The 21279-nt window shown below is 43.9% G+C and overlaps 1 protein-coding gene across 3 annotated transcripts in view; it reads right to left on the reverse strand.

Moving 5' to 3' along the window:
• LOC117551569 (glycine receptor subunit beta-like) overlaps positions 1–21051 on the reverse strand; it is a gene marked incomplete at its 5' end in the record, with an annotated part of 89816 nt that extends 68765 nt beyond the window's left edge. For all 3 annotated transcript variants that reach the window (XM_034224479.1, XM_034224480.1, XM_034224481.1), the window contains 2 exon segments: positions 12751–12977; positions 20984–21051. In XM_034224479.1, coding sequence (XP_034080370.1) covers positions 12751–12977; positions 20984–21051 — 295 coding nt within the window.
• Positions 21052–21279: the final 228 nt, after the last annotated feature.

Raw genomic sequence — 21279 nt, forward strand, 5'->3', positions numbered from 1 at the left:
GATATTTAAAATGATTCACTTTTAATTAATGAACTGCTTGTTTCGTTGCTTGAGAAGCTTGGGGACATAGTGTAGGTTTGTTTCTACAAGTGCAGTTTTAGGGACACAACATTTAGGGGGGCAGCTGGGGGAACCCCCGTAGATCCGCCCCTGCACACCGGGGACATTTATTTATGTATAAAATACATTAAAAAGTGCATTTTGCATGATAGGAGACCTTTAAAGCATGTTCAAGTATCAAGCATAATTTACCTAACTTATAACTTAACTAGTGAGGGGCCAAGCCCTTTGTATGTTTTTCTTCTATGGCCCTCAGTGAGAAACGTTTGGACACCCCTGTAATAAGACAATCATTTGGTACCAGCTAGTAAGATGGCCGTTTTGGGTTTTTCCTGACGAGCAAAGATATATTTGTAAGATAAGACCCATGGTCACCCTCGTCATCAACAGCTCCCTCCAGGCTGGTCATGTCCATCTCAGTGTTTCCCCTACCATTGTCTTGGAGGAGCGCTGCGCCCCGCCAACGGAGCCCCGCGCCCCCCCTGAAATTCAAGGTGTTAAAACAAAATTATAATTTTTTTTAATTTATATATATATAGCACCAAACTGCAACTAATTTTTATCTACTATCACTTTTCACATTGAACATATGCTCTTTTATTAAATAAACTAAAAGCTTTCATTTTAAGTTGTGAGTTTAGTGTTTTTGACCCTAAGAAACACTGATGCATTAATCAATAACAATAGTCCACAGCTCCTCTCTCTGCTCCAGAGGATTTAAAAAATATATATCCCAATGCCCCCCCCCCCCCCCCCCCCCCCCCCCCCCCCCCCCCCCCCCCCCCCCCCCCAAGCAGTAAACCTAGGGGAAACACTGCCATCTGCTCTTAAAACTGCCTTCTCAGAAACCCCACCCTAGAACCAGGCCCATTTCCAACCTCCAATTTATTTCCAAGATGATGGAAAACGTAGTTGCCGCCCAGCTTCAGGACCATCTCAACTGAAACTGCCTCTTCGAGGAATTCCAGTCTGGTTTCCGATCCGCCCAAAGCACTGAAACAGCTCTAATCAGGGTCACAAACGACCTGCTGATGGCGGCTGACACTGGTTCCCCATCTCTCCTCATCCTCCTCAAGGTTCAAGATTCTTTATTGTCAAACTAACATAGCTATTAAGTAATTATGTCATTGAAAATCTTAGGTCACAGGCTTCTCCAACAATGCAACACAATAATACAGATAAGCAGACAATATTAAAACAATATTAAAGTATATTATATTAAAAGTAATACAAAAGAAAAATAGTTCTAAAAAAAAAAGTGATCCTGGATCTGACTGCAACATTCGACACTGTCGACCTTAACATCCTCATTCAGCCAATACACCATCGGACTCTCTGACTCCGCCCTGAACTGCTTCCAGTCCAACCCAGTCTCACAGCATTTCGTGAGAATGCAGGGCAGACACCTCAAACAATTCAAGATCAGGACGAACCAGAGAATGCAGGGCAGACACCTCAAACAGTTCAAACTCAGGTAGTGCCAGAGATTCAGGTGCAGAATCAACAAAGAGGTGGAGGAGGTTTCCGAGGAAGACAACGTGGCAGAGGAAGAGGACATTTCCAAGGGAGTTATCGATCAACAGGAAAAGGTTTCCAAGATTTAGGATGCTTCATGTGTGGTCAGTACTCACATTGTCCGCAACACAGGATACTACAAGTACCAGAATATTGCCCCACACAGCAACAAGCACCAAACAACGGCCCTCCACACAGTTACCCCAGGGGAGGTTTCACCAGTGTTTGCCATCAAAGCTCCAGCTCTCCTCGTGTCTCTCTGAGTCCTGACTCTCCATTTCTACAGAAGTTTCCCCCACAGTTGTCCAGGCGTCTCCCCGGCAAACTTTCAAGCGTGGTCTGCCGCAAGCGAGCGGCAGGAGCGGGGCTGTCAGCAGGGGCGGACTGGCCGTCTGTAGAATCTGGAGAACCACAGAACGGCCGGTCGTCAAGTACGAGCAATGTGTGCCACATTTGGAAACCTGGTTGCATGCTCCTTCCACCAGCTGAAAACATCTAAATTCTCCTCCCTCTGTGACTTGAAGTCGATGTATGCGCCCACTTCATCCTGAGTGCACTCATCGCTGGAAGAGGAATCCTCGACGTCCGATAATCCCTCCGATTGTCTAGCTCTCTTCCCGGGCGGTGGTGAAATGACAGTGGCAACACGTTGTTTGGGCGATGCACGCCTCTCTTTTATGTCTAGAGAGGTGCGAATAGAGGGAGCAAGATTAAGCATATGCAATTTTATAAACTTTACTATATGAAATATATATTTCCTAATATTTTATATTTCATATTTTAAATGATGAAAACAAAGACAAGCAGGCCAATAAGCCTATACAATACAGTAACAGTGGGCTATACTGTAACGTTAGGATAGTAACTTTTTTCCAATTCTACCTCAATTTAATTTTAACACAGTATGAAATAAACTATGAGATCACTTGTATTTTCCTTCGGCCTTACGTTTCACAAGACACCGCACTTCGTTGTGCACTGTTTCCATTGCATGTTCCTCCGCAAGCAGCTTCAGACTTTTCAGCTTTGGGTTTGTATCTCATACTTTTCAACCAGAATTCGGAGACATTTTTCCTTTAGAGAGGAGAATGTCAGGTTGTCAGTGGAGGATGGTTGCAGGTGGCATTTGAGGCAATCGAGTCACACAGCGGTGAGGTGAAGGGTTGGAGTTGTGGGTGCCTTAGTAGCCTCCTTGAATCTCTGAATAAACACCATTGCATTCAAAGTTTCTTCGCTCAAGTCGTTCAGACGACCCTCTTCCCCCCTTTCCAACAGCAGTGCATGTATCCTCATATGGACAGCTGATCGATCCGAGCATTGTGTGGACTGAGTTCCAGCGAGTTTCCACTGATGCTTTTAATTTATTTTTAAGGCGATTCTGGAGACGCGTTTGCTTAAAGTAAGTTACGAGTGACTTTGTCCCTGTCACTTCCTCTCCGAACACATCTTCTTGGCTTGGTTTCCCGATCGTAGTGTACAGCACGGTGTTAAGGATGTGTGCAGCACAGCTCAGTCTTGTGACGGAGCGAAGGGCTGCCACTATGTTTAAACCCCTGTCTGTCACATACACCAGTTTGGTGAAGAAATCCTCAATGCTGTATCTCTGCAGGGCTTGGATTATTGCTGGTTTGATGTTATCAGACGTTTTACGCAAGGTACTATCCCATTCTGATGTAGAAAGCACTCTTTCGACAAACTCCCACTTGCTATTGATGTAATGTATTGTGTGAAAAAGGTAGCTTATTTTCCAATAATCGTCGGTCCACATGTCTAAAGTGACTGCTCCATTGTACTCACTCATCTGTTCTCTCAGCTCAGGAATTATGCTTTGGCGAATGTCTTCTGCATATTTTGTCATTCCGAGATATTGTTGTTGGATCACGGCCAGCACTTTTTTGCACTTCTTGCAAGCAGCGAACCCAGCGACCTGATTATGTTCTCCATCTAGGATGAGTCCAAAAGCCTCCTAGACAATGGATTTTGCTCCCGATGAAGAGTTTTCGGCAATACTGTATTCTCCGCTAGAGAGCTTCGCCTTCACCGGCTCAGTCATTTCGAATGTGGCGCGCTCAGCAGCAGATTGGCGGTGCAGATGTTATGATTATGCGCGGGCCCGCGGGGGAGAGGTCATAGGATTTAAACATTACATTAAATTAATATAATTTTTATATATTTATTATGCAACACCCGTGATCCGACCCGCATCTTCTTTTTTTCACCCAGACCCGAACCCGAATTTCTTTGTTGAAAAAATACCACCCGCGAATCATTGTTTTTGCGTAAATATGTGTCCCAGCGTCAGATAATACAACCCTCTCTCTTTTCCTCCGTACCCAAATCTAAGCTCTGGGATTGGATGTTGGAGTGGCAGTGCGCCAAGTTTACGCCGAGCGTCAAGCACTTTGAAATGGAACGAAACCACGGCAGACTATTCAAAACTGGACTCGAACGCCCCCCAGAACTACACATGCTGGCTATTGTGTTTTGCAACATGTTCTCTATGGCACGTCTCTACTGGGAATTGTAGTTGTAAAAGACGTTTTTGTTTTTCCCAAAAATATAAGTTGACAGTATTACTATGTACAGCCCTGGAGGTTTAGGCGATAGGAAACAAATTGGTGTGTACAAATTTAAAACATGTAATTACTAAATGGGTGAAAATCGCTTGTATCCATAATGGGCGGCATTAATATATACCCACTTGACAGCTTATTGTTACTTTTTAATTCTACTCCACTACAATTCAAAAGTTAACCTGGTATTTTAACTCCACTATATTTATTTTAGTTACTTTACAGATTCTGATTAATGATGTGAAATATAAACAACCCTTAAAGCAGACTTTAGTTACACCTGAGTAAAATTCAGGGAAAGGTGTCAGGAGAGATATTTAGGGCCCGAGCACGGAGCGCTAGGACCCGACGGCGTCCTAGCACGAAGTGCGAGGAAACCTATTGTTATTGGTGGTATTATTATTATTATAGTGCTGGCGTTTCCTCTTTTTGAGGTCTTTAGGATGCTGAAAAAGTTGTATAATTTTGCACGTACGCCAGGACCGGTGAAAAATGTTATATTCTGGAGTCAATGGGTTAAATATTCCAACCTGCTCACTAGCGCCACCTATCAAAATCCCATTTTGGAATAAATGTACAAAGTCGCACCGTAACTCCGAATGATCTGAAATGTTGCACACATATCCGGGTGGACCTGCTCTACAAATAATCCTCTTGGAACCCTAAGCTCCACCTACATATTTTTTATTTAAATTACCATAATGTTCAAAACAGTTAAATATTCACTTACATTTCAATTTTTCAACACCAAACTTCGTATACAGCATCGGTGGAGGGTCAGACACATTACCCTAGGACAATGGTTCTCAACCTTTTTACACCAAGTACCACCTGAGAAAATAGTTGGCTCTCCAAGTACCACCATATGACCAATGTTAAAATATAGTCTATGTACAGTTCATGCAGGACTCGGAGGCAAATGTATTCATAATAACATTATTTATTGTCAGCAACAGCTACTTGTACAAAGGGCAGTCCCTCTCCCCCTCACTCATCACTCACTCACCCACACACCACAAGTGAGAACATAAAGAACAAAATAATAACTTATTCTCACACAACAAATGACAACTGTACAGTACTTCAATCATATATACACACACAATTAAATGCAATAGCTTTATTAGCATGACCATAGTGACATATATTGCCAAAGCTCTAAGTTGCAACATCTATACACAAATACACACAACTGTCCTGCAACAATCCAGCTCACACACACACACACACACACACACACACACACACACACACACACACACACACACACACACACACACACACACACACACACACACACACACACACACACACACACACACACACACAGCAAGTGAGAACAGAACTAAATAATAACAAATGACAACTGTACAGTACTTCATTCATACACACACTCTCACTCTGCCACACATTGGTGTCCATTGACAAGTCACCTAAATCTAATGAGAAGGTTGCGCCTCTCTCCGTGAACACAGTCCTTTGATGTATGGGACAATCGAGGTGAGCTTCAGTCTCAGGTCTGGCTGTATTTGGTTTTAATAACAGCAAGGGAAGAGAAGCCTTTCTCGCACAGATATGTGGTCGCAAAAGGAAGGAGAAAGCGCACAGCTTTGTCAGACAGGGTGGGGTATTCTCTGTGTTGCTTTATCCAAAAGTCCACTAAAGACTGCTTTCTGAAAGCAGGCTTTAGTGTTTCATCACAAAACAACTCTATTAAACTCTCCTGCTCAGCCACAGTTAAGTTCTTTGGCAGTCCAGAGGCTTCCATGCTGAACGGGCTTCTCATCCAGCTCTTGTCTTCGGTCCTCACTGGGAAATACTGGCGGAACTGTTGTCTGAGCGAGACAAGGTGTGCAACCATGTTGTCCCTCACTCCTTCATCAAGGGTCAGCTCGTTCTCAGACAGAAAACTCTCTAAAGCAGGGAAAGTTGAAACATCAACTGCCTTGACTTTGATTTCGAATAACTCCAACTTTTTCAGCATTGTGTTGATTTTGTCCTGCACATCAAACACATTGATGGAGAGTCCCTGTAGTCCCAAATTCAGGTCGTTTAAACGGGAGAAAATGTCTGACAAGTATGCCAACTGGCTGAGCCACACTGTACCATCAAACACATCTGATAAGGGGAAGTTTTTGTCCTGTAAGAAGACTTGGACTTCTCTGTGCAATTCAAAAAGCCTTGAAAGCACTTTCCCTCTTGATAGCCATCTTACTTCTGTATGGAGCAGAAGTTGGACATGCTCGCTGCCCATCTCATCACAGAGCACTTGGAATAGGCGAGACTGCATCGGTCGGGCCTTTATGAAGTTCACACTCTTTACAGCAGAGTCCAGCACAGACTTCAAGCCATCGGGCATCTTCTTCACCACCAGCGCCTCCCGGTGGATGCTGCAGTGTGTCCATCGCATCTCCGGTGCGACCTCTTTGATCCGAGCTGCTACTCCGCTGTGGTGGCCAGTCATAGCCCTCGCGCCGTCTGTGCAGACTCCAACACACTTTTTCCATTCAAGTCCATTCTCTTGCACAAACGCGTCTAGGAGCTGGAATATGTGCTCAGCTGTTGTTCTGGTCTCCAGTGGTTGACAGAACAGAAAGTCTTCCTGAGCTGCACCATCATGTTCATATCTGACATAAACCATCAAATTGGCCAAATCTGCAACATCAGTAGTCTCGTCCAGCTGGATGGAATAATAGCTATTACTTTTAATGCGCTCAATCAATGTATTTTTAACATCCTCTGCCATCTCTACTATTCTCCGTGACACAGTGTCATTTGAAAGTGACACCAAATGTAACTGTTTGGCAGTCTTCTTGCCACACATGATTTCTGTCATTTCTTTTGCGAGTGGGAGACAAAGTTTTTCGCCAATTGTGTGTGGCTTACCGGCTTTTGCAATGCGGAGGCTGGCACGATACGAGGCTTCCTGGGCCTTGGCTATGGGTGTACAGCTGGATTGGATCGTTGACTTGCACAGTAGATCACATTTTCTTGTAAAGAATTCCGCTGGCTTGTCTTGCAGGTGGGCGTGTTTAGTTGTAAGGTGCCGTTGGAGGTGCGATGGTTTCATAGAATTATTACTTAACACTTCACCACAAATCACGCACTGTGGTCTGGGCTCATTATCTGTCCTACTGCAGCTGAATCCAAATTTAATGTAACCCTGGTTGTATTTCCGAACTGGTTTGTGTCTCTTTTTTATGGACTCACTTGCGCTGCTGCTGATGGAGTCACTCGCAGCTACGTTAGCAGCGTTAGCACTGGGCGGCGTTGTGGCTGCGCATATCACTGTTGCGTTGCTGGTGGAGCCTGCACTTGTGCTCGCTTGACTGTCCTCCTCCTCATTCACTTGTTCCCTTTCGCTGGTAATGTTCTCCTCTGTACCTCTCTTCCATATACCTCCCGTTTTGAGCCACGTTTTTAGCATAATTCAGCTTTCTTTCATAGCTTGCTTGCAACGTTCTAATCTTTCGCGGGTAGTATGGTCGTCATAGCAGCGCCAAAAATAAATAAAAACATTTTTTTTTTTTTCTAAATCTAAAAACAACAATAGCCTATTACAGGGTGCTCAATAAGATCGAGAATTGTCAACGCGGGGGGGGTTGAGGAGCTTGACGCTCGTCAACTATCAGCAGGAGGGCGGGGGAGCCTCGCTGCGGGGAAGCAGTGTGTGGACCTGTCAGCGCAACTTACATGATGCCGAATTTAACAAGCACATTTAAATAATTGGTTTAAACGGCATAATAATACGGACGATCGTCCGTTCTGTGATTCTCCAGAGCACACATGTTGTGATATTAGGGTCATGCAGAGTGAGATGAGATCGCTGTCCCTTTAAGAGAGAGAGTGAGAGAGAGAGGGGTGTGGCTTGTGCATGTGTGTTTGTGGATGGTAGAGCGACAGTGAGAGAACCTATGGAGAGAACGTGTGTATGTTTCTGGAAGTGAAACGAGGAAGCAGAAAAACAGAGGTCTGTGATGTAACAGAAGAACAGCTAAATAAATGCAACGGCCTCCCAAGAAGAGCTCGCCTCTCTCCAGTCATTTAAGCTAAAGTGGGTTATTGAACCTGAAGCTTGTTGCTCCTGCCCTCCTCGACTACGGTCTGGGAGCCGACAGGAAAGTTCAACACACAGATGGCCAGTCCGCCCCTTTGTAGCATATTATTTCGATGAGAGATGAGCAGATCGCCACTGGGCTTTCAACTAAATACACAGCCACGCAAAAACTGCGGCATTTGTACAGCTCCTTATGGGTACTGCAATTAGTGAAGTGCTTTCCTCTGTGGTGAAACGATCAGCACTGCACCACGGAGGAAAGCGGCAGAATGTCACCTGGAGTTAAGAGAACGGGGCTGCGTTGCGTGCATGGCTTCCTTCTGCAGGTAACGGGGAGACGTTACATTTTTTTTTTTTTTATATTTCAGATTCCTCCACGTACCACCTAGCGGGAGCTCGCGTACCACCACAGGTTGAGAACCTACGGAGCCCCCTAGGGGGACATGGAGAAGAAAAAAAAAATTATTTGAAAAAATATAAAATGTAAAATGTTTTGCGAGATCTCGCAAAACCCCTTTGCAGTTTGTAGACGGTCCCTAAGCACTCCTCTCTCTCCTCCAGCTGCGGATTGTGACAAATTATTGATGTTTAGCTCGGATGACGGCGCGTATCGAACTGTTCTGATAAAAACGACTCTGTAGCTCGTTGTCTACCTTGCTATGATTGTAAAGTCATGTTGTTTGTATTTTTACAACGTTATGTTCATGAGTTATTGATCCGCGAAATTTCGAATCTGTCAATAACTCAGCTCAGAGGAACGTGCATGTCCCCTGTGTTTTCTTAAGGTGTCTTCACTTATGAGAAACCCTTTATATATACAGTCTATGTGTGAAACCCGTGCCTATTGCCAAGCACTGATGTTATATCTTTATATTTAAGGCCAAGCCCAAAGTAAAATCGATGAACCACTCCATTGTTGTGGTTTCTGTGTTGCCGTAGCAGCCGAACTGACCAGGAAGTACTAAATGAAAAGTATTGCGAGATATTTTTTTTCTGTTCAAATTATTTATTTTTTCTTCTCCATGTCCCCTAGGGGGCTCCGTAAGAACCACTGTCCTAGGAGATGAGCATGTTCAAACGATAAATATTGCCGCCGTCAATCAAAACGTACTCGCAAAAAGGCTGGGCTTAGAAAGAAATGCTCATAACTCATCAACAATGTATCCAAACATCACAGATTTTGGTGGATAGGTTCAGTCTGTCTTGGGAAATATGCACACCAAACAATTTCTATTTTGGAGTAAAGGGGGCGCCAAAAACACCACCAATTTATAACTCAAGAACGGATGGACGATTTTTTTGATTTTTTTTTTACACATACTCTGTGGGTGACCACAAACTAAGATTTAAAGCGTCGCAACAAATGCAGAATGTGGGCGTGGCCTATCTTTTTTTTTTAAAATTGCGATAGCATAAAATGAGCTTCGGACGCAAAACTTGGGACACACGTCAGAGCCCACGACCTTTTCGAGAATGTAAAAAAAAAACGTAATTTTTCAAAAAAACTGCTCACTAGCGCCCCCTATTGTGTACTGTTTTGTTTGATTCTCAAAAGAGAACAAAGATGTAAGCAAATTGTGTTTTATACAATCGTATGTAACTGCAATATATGTATGTTGTTTTAAAATTATGCCTATATTGTAAATGATAGATAGATGGGGTTATTAAGCCTACATTATTTTTGTGTGACTGTACCTGCAGTTCCTCCCTGACTTCCCTCTCGCTCTCGCTCTCGCTCTCGCTCTCGCTCTCTCTCTCTCTCTAACAACGCCCTTTGCTGGCAGCATATTCATTACAACAGACCCCTATACACTCCCTAACCCTACTGTTTATTTGTAGATATCTCCTAAAGCCTACAAATAAAGTGTGAAATGTTACATTTATTATTGGGCGATATATATTATACACACTGTTCTGCTTTCTGCACTGACCTCAGCAGCTGTTCTCACAATGAAAGAAGTTGTATTGAAAAAAAAATAGCCTAACATCCAGGGGAGATGTGATTAGTGAGTAAACAAACGGTAAAGGGCAGAAAGTCTGATGCACATGTCACAGGTTCCTCAACAGTGCATTACAAGACATCTATCAATATCAATATAGACCCATCAGTGTCTCCTCGGTTAGAGCTCCTCGATGCTCGGTCCTCGATGTGCATTTAGAGAAATTAGATGTCCTTCAATATGGTGCACTGAAATCCATTTCTGGGTCACTACCGGAGGACCAAGGAGTCGAGGAGGGGACATTAGAGTATTGAGAAACCTCTAAGGACATGCTGACTGCAGTGGGGTTTGAACCTGTGACCCCCTGATCCGAACACCAACGCACAACCCTCTGCACCACACGCCTCCCGCATTAACACCATATCCCAACGTGCATTGCGGCTAAAACATCCAATCACCGAGCTTAAACCATAGCTGAGGATCTTGGGTAATCAGTTCAGTGGCTGTGTATCGCAATGATGCTCGAAATGTCCCATATAGGCCTACGTCTGTTTCCGGTTATTTTTATTTTGAAATTCAGTTCCTGATGGACACCAAAAAAGCCCCAGATTATGGAATCAAACAAATAAATAAAAACAAAGATAATTGTGTGTTATTGTTGAGTAAATAACAGTGTGTTATTTAGAAAATAATAACAAATTAGAAGGAAAAAAAGATTTTTAAAAAATACAGATTTTAGTATTTTGAGGCTCTGAGCCCCATTTATTTTCCTCACAGACTACAAAAAAAGTCTGACATTATACGTTTTAAAATAAAAACAATAATCGTGGCTCGATATTGACTAAGAAGATGTTTTTATGAACCCCACAGCTTCCGGTGTTCCAAGACCCGACCGGACAAAAAGACGTGTTGCAAGCACGTAACATACTACCAATAGAAATACATTGCTTTTAAAATCGTTCTGTGGGACACGAAAAAAAGGGGAAAATCGTTTTGGTGAACACGAATCAATAGATTAAATGTTGAGACTATAACATGAAATGCCGTGAGACTGGGTTGACCTATACAAAAAATGTCTGTGAAGTTTTTTGCTTAAAATACCTAAGAGATCACCATGCCTCATACTGCTCATACCCCTCTATTACAGCTGCCCTGTTCCAAAAAGGCTGATTCTGCTTGAAATGGAACGGCTGCTGCTAGCCACGTCCCTTTGTAGCGTCACACAGCTTTTCCCTGCTAAGAGAGTTTTCTACCGGGAGAAACTCAGCTAAACGCTGTGGTGATTAAATGCCATATTATGCTCCCAACCACTTCAAGCATTATTTCTGAAACAGCATGGAGCTCAAACGTTTCTCTCTCGCAGGGTTTACACCAAGGACATTATGTTACACATATTCTCTCCAGTAGCCTACAGCGTTAGCTCCATGGTTAGCTGTGAGTGCTAGCATGCTTGCTAATGTAAACACAGAGCATATTTCTCCCAAAACACGCCGCACATTGTTTCTGATACAGCATATAGCTTGACATGTTCTTTTCTTTCTAAGTGTTTATATATAACAACTTTACTCTAAGTGCCTCCTGCAGACTTCCTGCTGAATACACAGACACCTGCGAGAGGGGATTCAGCTGGAGACGATAGGTTGGGACATGTCAAAGACGTAATAGGAGCGAAAATTCTGGATCTGCTTGTTAGCAGTTTTTTTTAGAGATGTGGGTACGGAGGAAAAGAGAGAGGGTTTTGTTTTCTGACACTTTGTGAGTTCCCTGACACACCGGGGACACATATTTATGTATATAAAGACATAAAAAAGTGCATTTTGCATAATAGGTCCCAATAGGTTAAGTAAGGCCAGTATTTGTTTTTACTTTGATTACATTCAAAGTGGCAGAAACAAGTAAATACGATGCTAAGTTTTATTTAGGTGCTTTGAGCTAAATGTTAAAAGTAATATGCTAACATTTTTACAATGAACATGCTTTCATGATGATGTTAAGCAGGTAAAATGTTGACAATGTTCACCTTCTCAGGTAATTTGTTTCCTTTGCAGGTAGACTATTTGGTCAAAAGCTAAAGTCTTAGACAATTTAACATTTTGAACTTAGAATATGTGTGCCAAATTACATGGGATTTGTAAGAAATAAAATCAATGTTTATATGAAAACCGGAAATGAAATACACTGTTTTAATTTAAAACAGTTTTTATTCTGAAAACCGGAAGTTCACACAATGACTTCCGGTTTTGCGAGTAAATATCGTCACTTCCAGTTAGCATGTGGCTAATATTACGTTTTTAGAAAAAAGTGAATTTAAGGTCAAATTACACACTTAACACACTGTCTTTAACCCTCACTTATTGACGCTGCAGAATGTTTAACAGGTTAAGAACGTTTCCTGGACTCTTTTCAGATAATCCTGGGCTAAATAAAACCCATTCAATAATTGCTATTTCCTGACACTGTTTTGGACCCAGAACAGTTTGTAATTCTGAAAAATACTAGTGGTTGACTGCAGAAGCAACAGTTGTGTCACTGGGAGGGATTGCAATTAAAATATAAATTGGTGATGGATCATTGAGATGCATGAAAAATAAAGAGTTGAGCATACCTCATACTGACTAAGACATCTCCATTCCTGAAAATAAAGAGTAGAATGTTGTCCTGTGTGACATCGTGGAAATTTGCGTTTTTCTCATTGGCAAAGAAAAGGTCTGGCTTCCACAAACACTGGAACATTGCTGGGTCAATAGTCAGTGAGTCACTCTTAAAGTCAGTAGGAAGTCGTAGGCGGGGGTCATTCCATCTCTGGCGAAGAAATATGTTCACTCTGTAGTCCTGTAGAATGAAAATAACAATAATTATTACCAGGTCTCCTGCTAATTATTTTACTTCTACTGCTAAATGTTAAACAAATAGTTTCAACATAATCTGCTTTAAACAGACTTACGTTTTTAAAACATTTGGTATCACCAATATACTATCAAGATTGCTTTAAAATATATGCAACAGAGATAGACAGGAGGGGTCCATTAGTTGGTTTTGTTTACCTCGCTTTCTTACCTAAATATATTAGGTCTATAAAGTATATTTATGTTATTGTTTAGCATATCTAAAGGATGAGCCATAGGTAAATCTGTTTATTCTTAATGAAAAATATTTCCCTCTCGGTCACATCATCCTGCCTGCCTTCTTCTGTAGCCTACGTTAATGTCACATTGTTGTCATACGCACTGTTTTGTGCTCATCTGACGGAGATGATAAAATGCAGCTTTATACCAATACATTAGACAGCTGATGTCTCCTGGAATAATTAATTGACGTTTGCTTTAAAATGACTTCTTAGGAAAGGATTTCTCATGCCTGGACATTAGGCAAGGGGTCGAGAAGGTGCAAACTGGGACTTGGGAAACAGCTCTGGCACCTCTGTAAGCTAACCTGACAGCCCCCGGTTACTGACCACCACTGTCACCTCAAATCAATGGCCACCAGCTTGAACGACTTGTATATAGCACCTTCTCCCTATCCACAAGACCCCAGAAAAGCAGGCACTCCTCCCATTACTGCTCATTCATACAATCTGGCAGCAAGCTCTCCTCCCTGCTGTCATGATCTGTCTGTGTTGTCTTTTGTCTTGTCTAGATCTGTCTTTGGTTTCCTGTCTGTGTGTTCCCTCCTACCTGTTCCCTCCTACCTGATTGTGTTCACCTTGTGCCCCTGTGTTTTCTCCTCCTTCCTCACCTGTCTCTTGTTTCTTTGATTAGTCCTGTGTGCATTTAGGTTCGTTTTTTCCTGTTAGTCTTTGTGAGATCCTTGTTTGTTTTTTACTTTGTTCATGGGGAAGAGCTCAGTAGTTTTCACTTGTAGCCTTGGAATAAAGGTATTTTTCCTGTAAAACCTGCATTTGGGTCCTGCCTGCTGCGCTCAACCCTGACAGAAGGATCTCACCAAAGATGGACCTAGCAGTGTTTTTTGAGGATGAGGTTGGCAAATTATCCTGCAAACTTTTATGTTTTCTTGGAGAGTGGATGAGGGCTCATGGTAAAGAGGCTCAGGAGGCTGCTCTTTCACGAGCACGCCAGGAAGTTGCAGATAAGCCCTGGTTAAGGAGCTCACTGCCTGAATTTTTAAGGGACTTTGTGACTCCTCCCGATAAACTGCACGCCTGCTTTAAACCTCGAGACCCAGCTGCCATGGTTCCGGCTCCAGTACCGGCCCCAGCAGCTATGGTTCTGGCTCACGTTCCGGCTCTCTGGCCCACTCCAGCTCCCCGTGTCCTGTTGGAGGTCCCGCAGTCACCTGTTCCGCCGGGGGTCCTGCCGACACCGTGTCCTGTTCCGTTGGAGGTCCAGCCGACACCTGTTCTGCCGGGGGTCCTGCCAACCCCATGTCCTGTTCTGTTGGGGGTCCCGCCGACTACTGTTCTGCCGCGGATCCTGCCAACCCCATGTCCTGTTCCGTTGGGGTTCCCGGGGTCACCTGTCTCGCCGGGGTTCCTGTCAACTCCTTGTCCTGTTCTGTTGGGGGTCCCACCGACACCTGTTTTGTCGGGGGTCCTGCCAACCCCATGTCCTGTTCTGTTGGGGGTCCCGCCGACTACTGTTCTGCCGCGGGTCTTGCCAACCCCATGTCCTGTTCCGTTGGGGGTCCCGCCAACACCTGTTCCATCGGAGGTCCAGTTAGGTCCGAATCCTGTTCAGTTAGAGGTCCCGCTGCCACCAGATCCTAACCCGCCGGGGGTCCCGCCTACACCATGTCCTGTTCCGTTGGGGGTCCCGCCAACACCTGTTCCATCGGAGGTCCAGTTAGGTCCGAATCCTGTTCAGTTAGAGGTCCCGCTGCCACCAGATCCTAACCCGCCGGGGGTCCCGCCTACACCATGTCCAGTTCTGTTGGGGGTCCTGCTGACATCTCTTCTGCCTACACCTTGTCCTGTTCTGACAGCGGTCCCGTCAACACCAGCCCTTGCCCCGTCCGGGGTCCCACTGACACCAGCCCATGTTTTGTCCAGGGTCCCGTCGGGGGTTCCGTATGCACCTGTCCCGACGGCTCCGTTTCCTGTCTGGCCGACACCGGTTCCTGTACCACCGGGGGTTCCACCATCTCCAGCTCCCAGTTCTCCCAATCCCTGTGCTCCTGCTCCGGCGATCCAGCTCCCGAGTTCCCCAGCTGCGGCCTTCGTCCTCGAGCCCGGCACCCTGAGTTCCCCAGTCGCGGCCTTCACCCTCGAGCCCGGCCCCCTAATTTACCCCAACGAGGCATTCACCCCTGTCTTTGGCCCCCTGAGTTCCCCCGCCGCGTACTTCCCTGCTCTGTTGCTGTTCCCCCGGGCCGTCCGCCCGAGTCCCCTTTCTCGGGCTCTGCTTTGCCCGCGGGCTGTCCGTCCGAGTCCCCCTTCTTGGCCTCTGCTTTGCCCCCGGGGCCGTCCGCCCGAGTCCCCCTTCTCGGTTTCTGCTTTGCCCCCGGGCTGTCCGCCCGAGTCCCTCCTCCAGTCCCCCTCCACCCACCCTGCTGGATGTTTTGGACTTTTTGTTTTTAGGGACGTCTGGGATCCGTCCCTTGAGGGGGGGTAATGTCATGATCTGTCTGTGTTGTGTTTTGTCTTGTCTAGATCTGTCTTTGGTTTCCTGTCTGTGTGTTCCCTCCTACCTGATTGTGTTCACCTTGTGCCCCTGTGTTTTATCCTCCTTCCTCACCTGTCTCTTGTTTCTTTGATTAGTCCTGTGTGCATTTAGTTTCTTTTTTTCCTGTTAGTCTTTGTGAGTTCCTTGTTTGTTTTTGACTTTGTTCACGGGGAAGAGCTCAGTATTTTTCACATGTAGCCTTGGAATAAAGGTATTTTTCCTGTAAAACCTGCATTTGGGTCCTGCCTGCTGCGCTCAACCCTGACACCTGCTGGACAATGTGTACCCCCCCTCCAGGAACAGTCTGCTGCACCCCCGCTGTCTCACGGAGAGATACCGCAGGTCCTTCCTTCCTGCAGCGGTCAGACTATACAACCAGCACAGCCCCTAGTAGACCCCCACACACACACAACAACACAGACTATAACACCCCTTGTTGTTAAATACCGTGAATAACTGCAATATGGCTGCTACATCTTCAGAACTGTTACAGGCTGTGTATTTTGTAAATTGTGTAATTATTTTTAAAAAACCATTTGTTATCTGTAATATATATATATATTTTTTATGCATACTTCTTTGTTAAACATTAAGCTGTCTTTGGCTCTTTTCTGTTCTAACACATGTGGGACGAATAAAGGTATACTTCTCATGTATCATATATGAAAACGTAATCCCCCCACTATGGGCTCAGAACAGTCTCATAATACACACATGCACATAGAAGGATTCACACTTTATTTCCGTTTCATATACATGTAAATAAAATCCAAATACAGAGAAAAGTTTTACATATGTATTTTTGATCCACACATATTTGTTTTCCGTTTAAAACCTCTGAACCTGCAAACACAAACTACTTTCTGTGCATGGATTGCTGTGCATTCGTGTGTGGGTTTTTTGAGATTCCCCTGACGGTCACCCGATTCGTACTTGTAATGTTTTCTATCTATAGCCAATCAGATGTCTCCTCCATTCTAAGCCAATCACATGAGCGCGCCCCCACGAGGGTATAACTTCTTGTGTTCATGACGTAGCATTTCATGTACGCATTTTGCGCTGTCCGGAGCTGACAGGTCCATGGAGCCTGCCTGCAGGCGCTAATCTCAGGACCTTTATTACGTTATTATTATTCAAAGATAAATAAGGAAGTGTGTGTTATATGAGATGGCAGATCAGCTCCGATTATTAAATCAAAGAGGCCTAATGTTTTCTATTATATTATTTCACTATAGCTCCGGTGTCAAGGTCCAATGTTGACCAAATTAATCAATAGAGGGTGTAACTAAAATAAATATATTTTTAATAATATATTTATATATTGGCGATTTTATTTTGTAATTATATAATAATTGTAATAATGGTGCGTTCATAACGGACGCGATGTGAATAATCGCTCGAGTTTCACCGCGGCTGTCAGTATCTGGCCATGCAACACGTACATTGTTACATACTGTATGCCGAAGTGTTATTTTAAACAACACATTAAGTTGACGAAACACTTCAGTCAAATGTAATTAAAGTCAGATCCACTCATGTCCACCGGGTCCGTCTGCGCCGCGGCGTTCACAGCCACTCTAGTCAATGGGTGCTATTCCACCAGACGCGCCGCGTTATGGCTAGAAGCGTCTCGGCGCTGGGCTCCGCCAAAAATAGGCGACTGGTCTATTTTCGACGTGAGGCGTTGCATAGCGCCGGGCAGGAAGTGGACCGGTCAGAGCATCCAGTCCCCAAAATAAACTAATTTTGCAGACCCTATCCCTCCATAGTCTTTCAAGTAGGAGGAGAAATGCCAGCGTTCTCCTCCGGTTTACGGGCACTGTGTAAATTATATATATAGAATAATTATGATGATGAATGTATTTTTTTACCACTAAAATACAGCAACACCATAGGTGGCGCGTGAGGCTCAGGTTTGGGAAGGCTAAATAACTTGTTTTACCTGACGCTAGATAAGCCTAGATAAGAGATCGACTCAGTGAAAGCACTGCCTGCTGACCAATCAGAGCTCAGTGTGCAGAGTTTAAAGCTATCAAGTCATATTACAGGATAATGGAAATACAGAAAAACTGACGTTGCAGGAAAGACGTCCGGCAAAAATCACAGAACGTGAAAATTAATAGAATATCACCTCCCATCTTCAGAGCAATCTGACTAATATAACATTAGCGTTAAGAAAGCTTAGCCTACTTAGAATATCTGCCACAACATAAGTAACTGGATCAAAGTAACATAGCCTCCGCAGCACTGTGAGTGCAGACGTCGATGTGTCCCATTGTCATTCATATCATCAATCACATCATAATGTATCATATAGGCCTATTTCCTTATCTGAGCAGTTTCTTGAGCCGTATCTGGCCGTGCATCACATACTGTATGCAGAAGTATTATTTTAAGCAACACATTAAGTTGATGAAGCACTCGAGTCAAATGTAATTAAAGTCAGATCCACTTGTGTTTTCAGGGTGTCCGCGGGGTCTTAAAAAGTATTAAAAGTTGATAAATTAATTTATCGAAAATTAAGGCTATTAAAAAGTATTAAACGGCATTTTCCAAGGTATTTAGAAGGTCCACAGCAACGACAACATGAAACACCCTTTAATTTACTGAAACAACATGTCGGGAAACCCCCTCAAGGTGGCCCCATGCTGCTTCTTATTTTAAGTTTCGTTGCCTTGCTCCGCTCTGTGGGGGGGGGGGGGGGGTGTTATCTGCTGGTGGACTCTACCTGAGAGATATACAGCAGGAGAACACGCCGTCCACCGCGGAGAATAAACAGAAGGGCAACCATGACAACCATGCTCCGGGGTCTTCTTTGCTGCTTTTGGTGTATTTTGTGGCGGCAGCAGCGCCACTTACAGGCCTGGCATATGTACAACAGCGTTTCCAGCATTTCCAGCGGTCTCGTGTGAACGGACACGTTAATGAATTGAATGCGTGTGAATGGAAGACTTTTTTGCGTTTGCGTACGCGTTTTACTGTATGCGTCCTCGTGGGGTCTGGGTCTAAGCCAAACTATATCCGGTCACAGAGATCTGCTATTTTAAAGTAAGGTCAACACATATTGACTCTAAATATAGTCTATATTAAGAACGAGAAAAGTCTTAACATATATATCGTTTTTTGTAAACATATGACAAATGTGTGAGGGTGATGACGTCAGAGCATCGTCCTATGTGCCGGGCATAGCCCCGGACAGCCCCAGCCCAATTTAACCCCTGGGTATTTGTGATAGAGCTCCTATATGGCATTACCCCGCTGAAGCTCACCAAAGTTTAATATATTTCATAGTTCAAAGTTTTGTCAATTGTTTTGTTTATTGGTCAAATACTGGTTTCTGAGGAGTTTGACTGGAATGAAAGAGCACAGAGTACAGAAGCAACAAAGCAGCATACTGCATTAAACCTGACCTTCACAGAGAGTTTGAAGTTCATGTGGAGAGGAGGCTTCAGTAGTCTGTCTGCACTCTGTTTAGTTGTGCTATCTTACAATCAATATAGTAAATGTGAGGTAAAGTGTGTCGCCAATGTAACCGGTTAGAACTCGAAGTTACGATGAGGTCTTAAAATGTATGGAAAGGGTCTTGAAAAAGGTCTTAAAAGGTATTACATTTGACTTCAGGATTCCTGCATATACCCTGGTTTTAGACGGGGCAGTGATATCATAAACCTGTTAATGTACGCATTCAAACATTCGGTAGTTTATTTATTTTTTAACCAGCTGTTCTGTATTCACCTTGCAGGTACAACTATGTGGCTTGTATCCTGGATTATGTGTTTAAGTCATGGATGTTTAAAGTTGAACTTCTTCATATTTGTCTAATATTATAGTTTACTTTTCATTCAGGAAGTATGACGCTGCGCTGTCAGTACGCTCAGGGGCGGACTGGTCACCGACCTTAATTGTTGACGTTTTTAAACGGCATCATTGAAGTTGCGCTGACAGGCGACAGAGGTCCACCGTTTCTCCCCCCCCCCCCCGTTGACAATTCACGTGGGCTGGTATGGGTGAGATTCCAGGGCACATTTTTTTGTCCCCGTCCGCCCCTGAGTACGCTTGTCCATGTTTGTGATTGGTCAAATGTTGCTAAACCCGCACCTTTCACATGAACGCGCTCTCCGCCGGACAGAGAAACCCTGGGTTGATTTACTGAGTTGATAACCAGCGTCGTAGGACCGCTTAGCGAGATCTCGCTAGTTAAGCCAGATAACTCAGATAACTCAGATATATCAGGGTATGTTGAACTGGCTTCGTCGTACGCCTGTACGACGAAGCCAGTTCAACATACCCTGATATATCTGAGTGATCGATCTGAGTGATCGATCAGGCTAAGCTAACCTGTTGTAGCTGCTCCGTCCACACTCACAACAACTTAATACAGACATAAATAAAGCAGCTGTATTCGCCATACAGGAAACACACATTTAAAATGGTTTTGCCTGTCGTTATGTGTACACAAGCATTCATTAATGGTTCGGAAAGTGGAGCTGTGCCTTAATAATATAAAAGATTGTATTTGCGGAGGAGACATCTGATTGGCTATAGCCTGTCTGATATCAGGTACATTATCTGTATATACTATATACTCCTAGTTTGAAACACCCCGGTCTGCCACACCACTAAGCAATAGGCACCACCAAGCAAGCAAACTGCACCATGAAGACTGAGGAGCTCGCCGTTCTGGTTAGTGACAAAGCTGTGGGGAAGTAATGGTCAGAGGGGGGGGTTATAAAATAGACAGACAACAGAGAGACCAATGATAAGGAAAAATAACTGCCCAAAATGTACTTTGGCAGGACTAAAATGTTACTTTGCAGCCATCAAGGTAAATGTCATGTCTGGGGCGAACCCAACATCTCATCCCCTTGATAGAATTAAAGATTTCTGCACACTAGCAGAATTCATCCAACTTGAAGCAGCTGGACCCGTTATGGGAAAAAATATCATTGGAACATATGCCAAGCTGATAGAGACATTACCTTTTATCTTATTTATTTGTTGCTTTTTTTGTCAGTCCGCTGACATCTTTTAAAGAAGCCCTCAAAACTAAACTTACTGTTCCTTTCAACCTTGAATTCTCTATCCCACCACCCCCTTCTTCCCGTGAAAAGCACTATATAAATGGCATGTACGTATTCTTATTTAATTGTTTTAACCAAACTAAAAAGGTCAGGTGTGAAAGCGCCCTAAGTGTGTTAGTGCTGTGTGTGTATGTTTCACCATAGTGGTCTCCTGGATGGACCCAAAGCTGTTGATGAAGATATTCACCCTCGACTCAACTGGGATACCTGAAACACACACATAAAGCAATGTGACACCAGAATGCCCGTTCCATGTTAAACAGAGACATGCGTTTTTTAAGGTACTGTATTCCTTTGGAAAAAGACCTGCAGTATCTCATTTATCAATACAATCCAATATCAAAAAGTTACACATTTGTCTCAGGGGGCTGTACAGTGTGTACAGAATAAGAACCCCTCTGTCTTTATACCCTCACGCCTCACAGTTAACGTGGG

This window comes from Gymnodraco acuticeps, unplaced genomic scaffold (genome assembly GCF_902827175.1).
Source record: "Gymnodraco acuticeps unplaced genomic scaffold, fGymAcu1.1, whole genome shotgun sequence".
NCBI classification, from domain to species: domain Eukaryota; kingdom Metazoa; phylum Chordata; class Actinopteri; order Perciformes; family Bathydraconidae; genus Gymnodraco; species Gymnodraco acuticeps.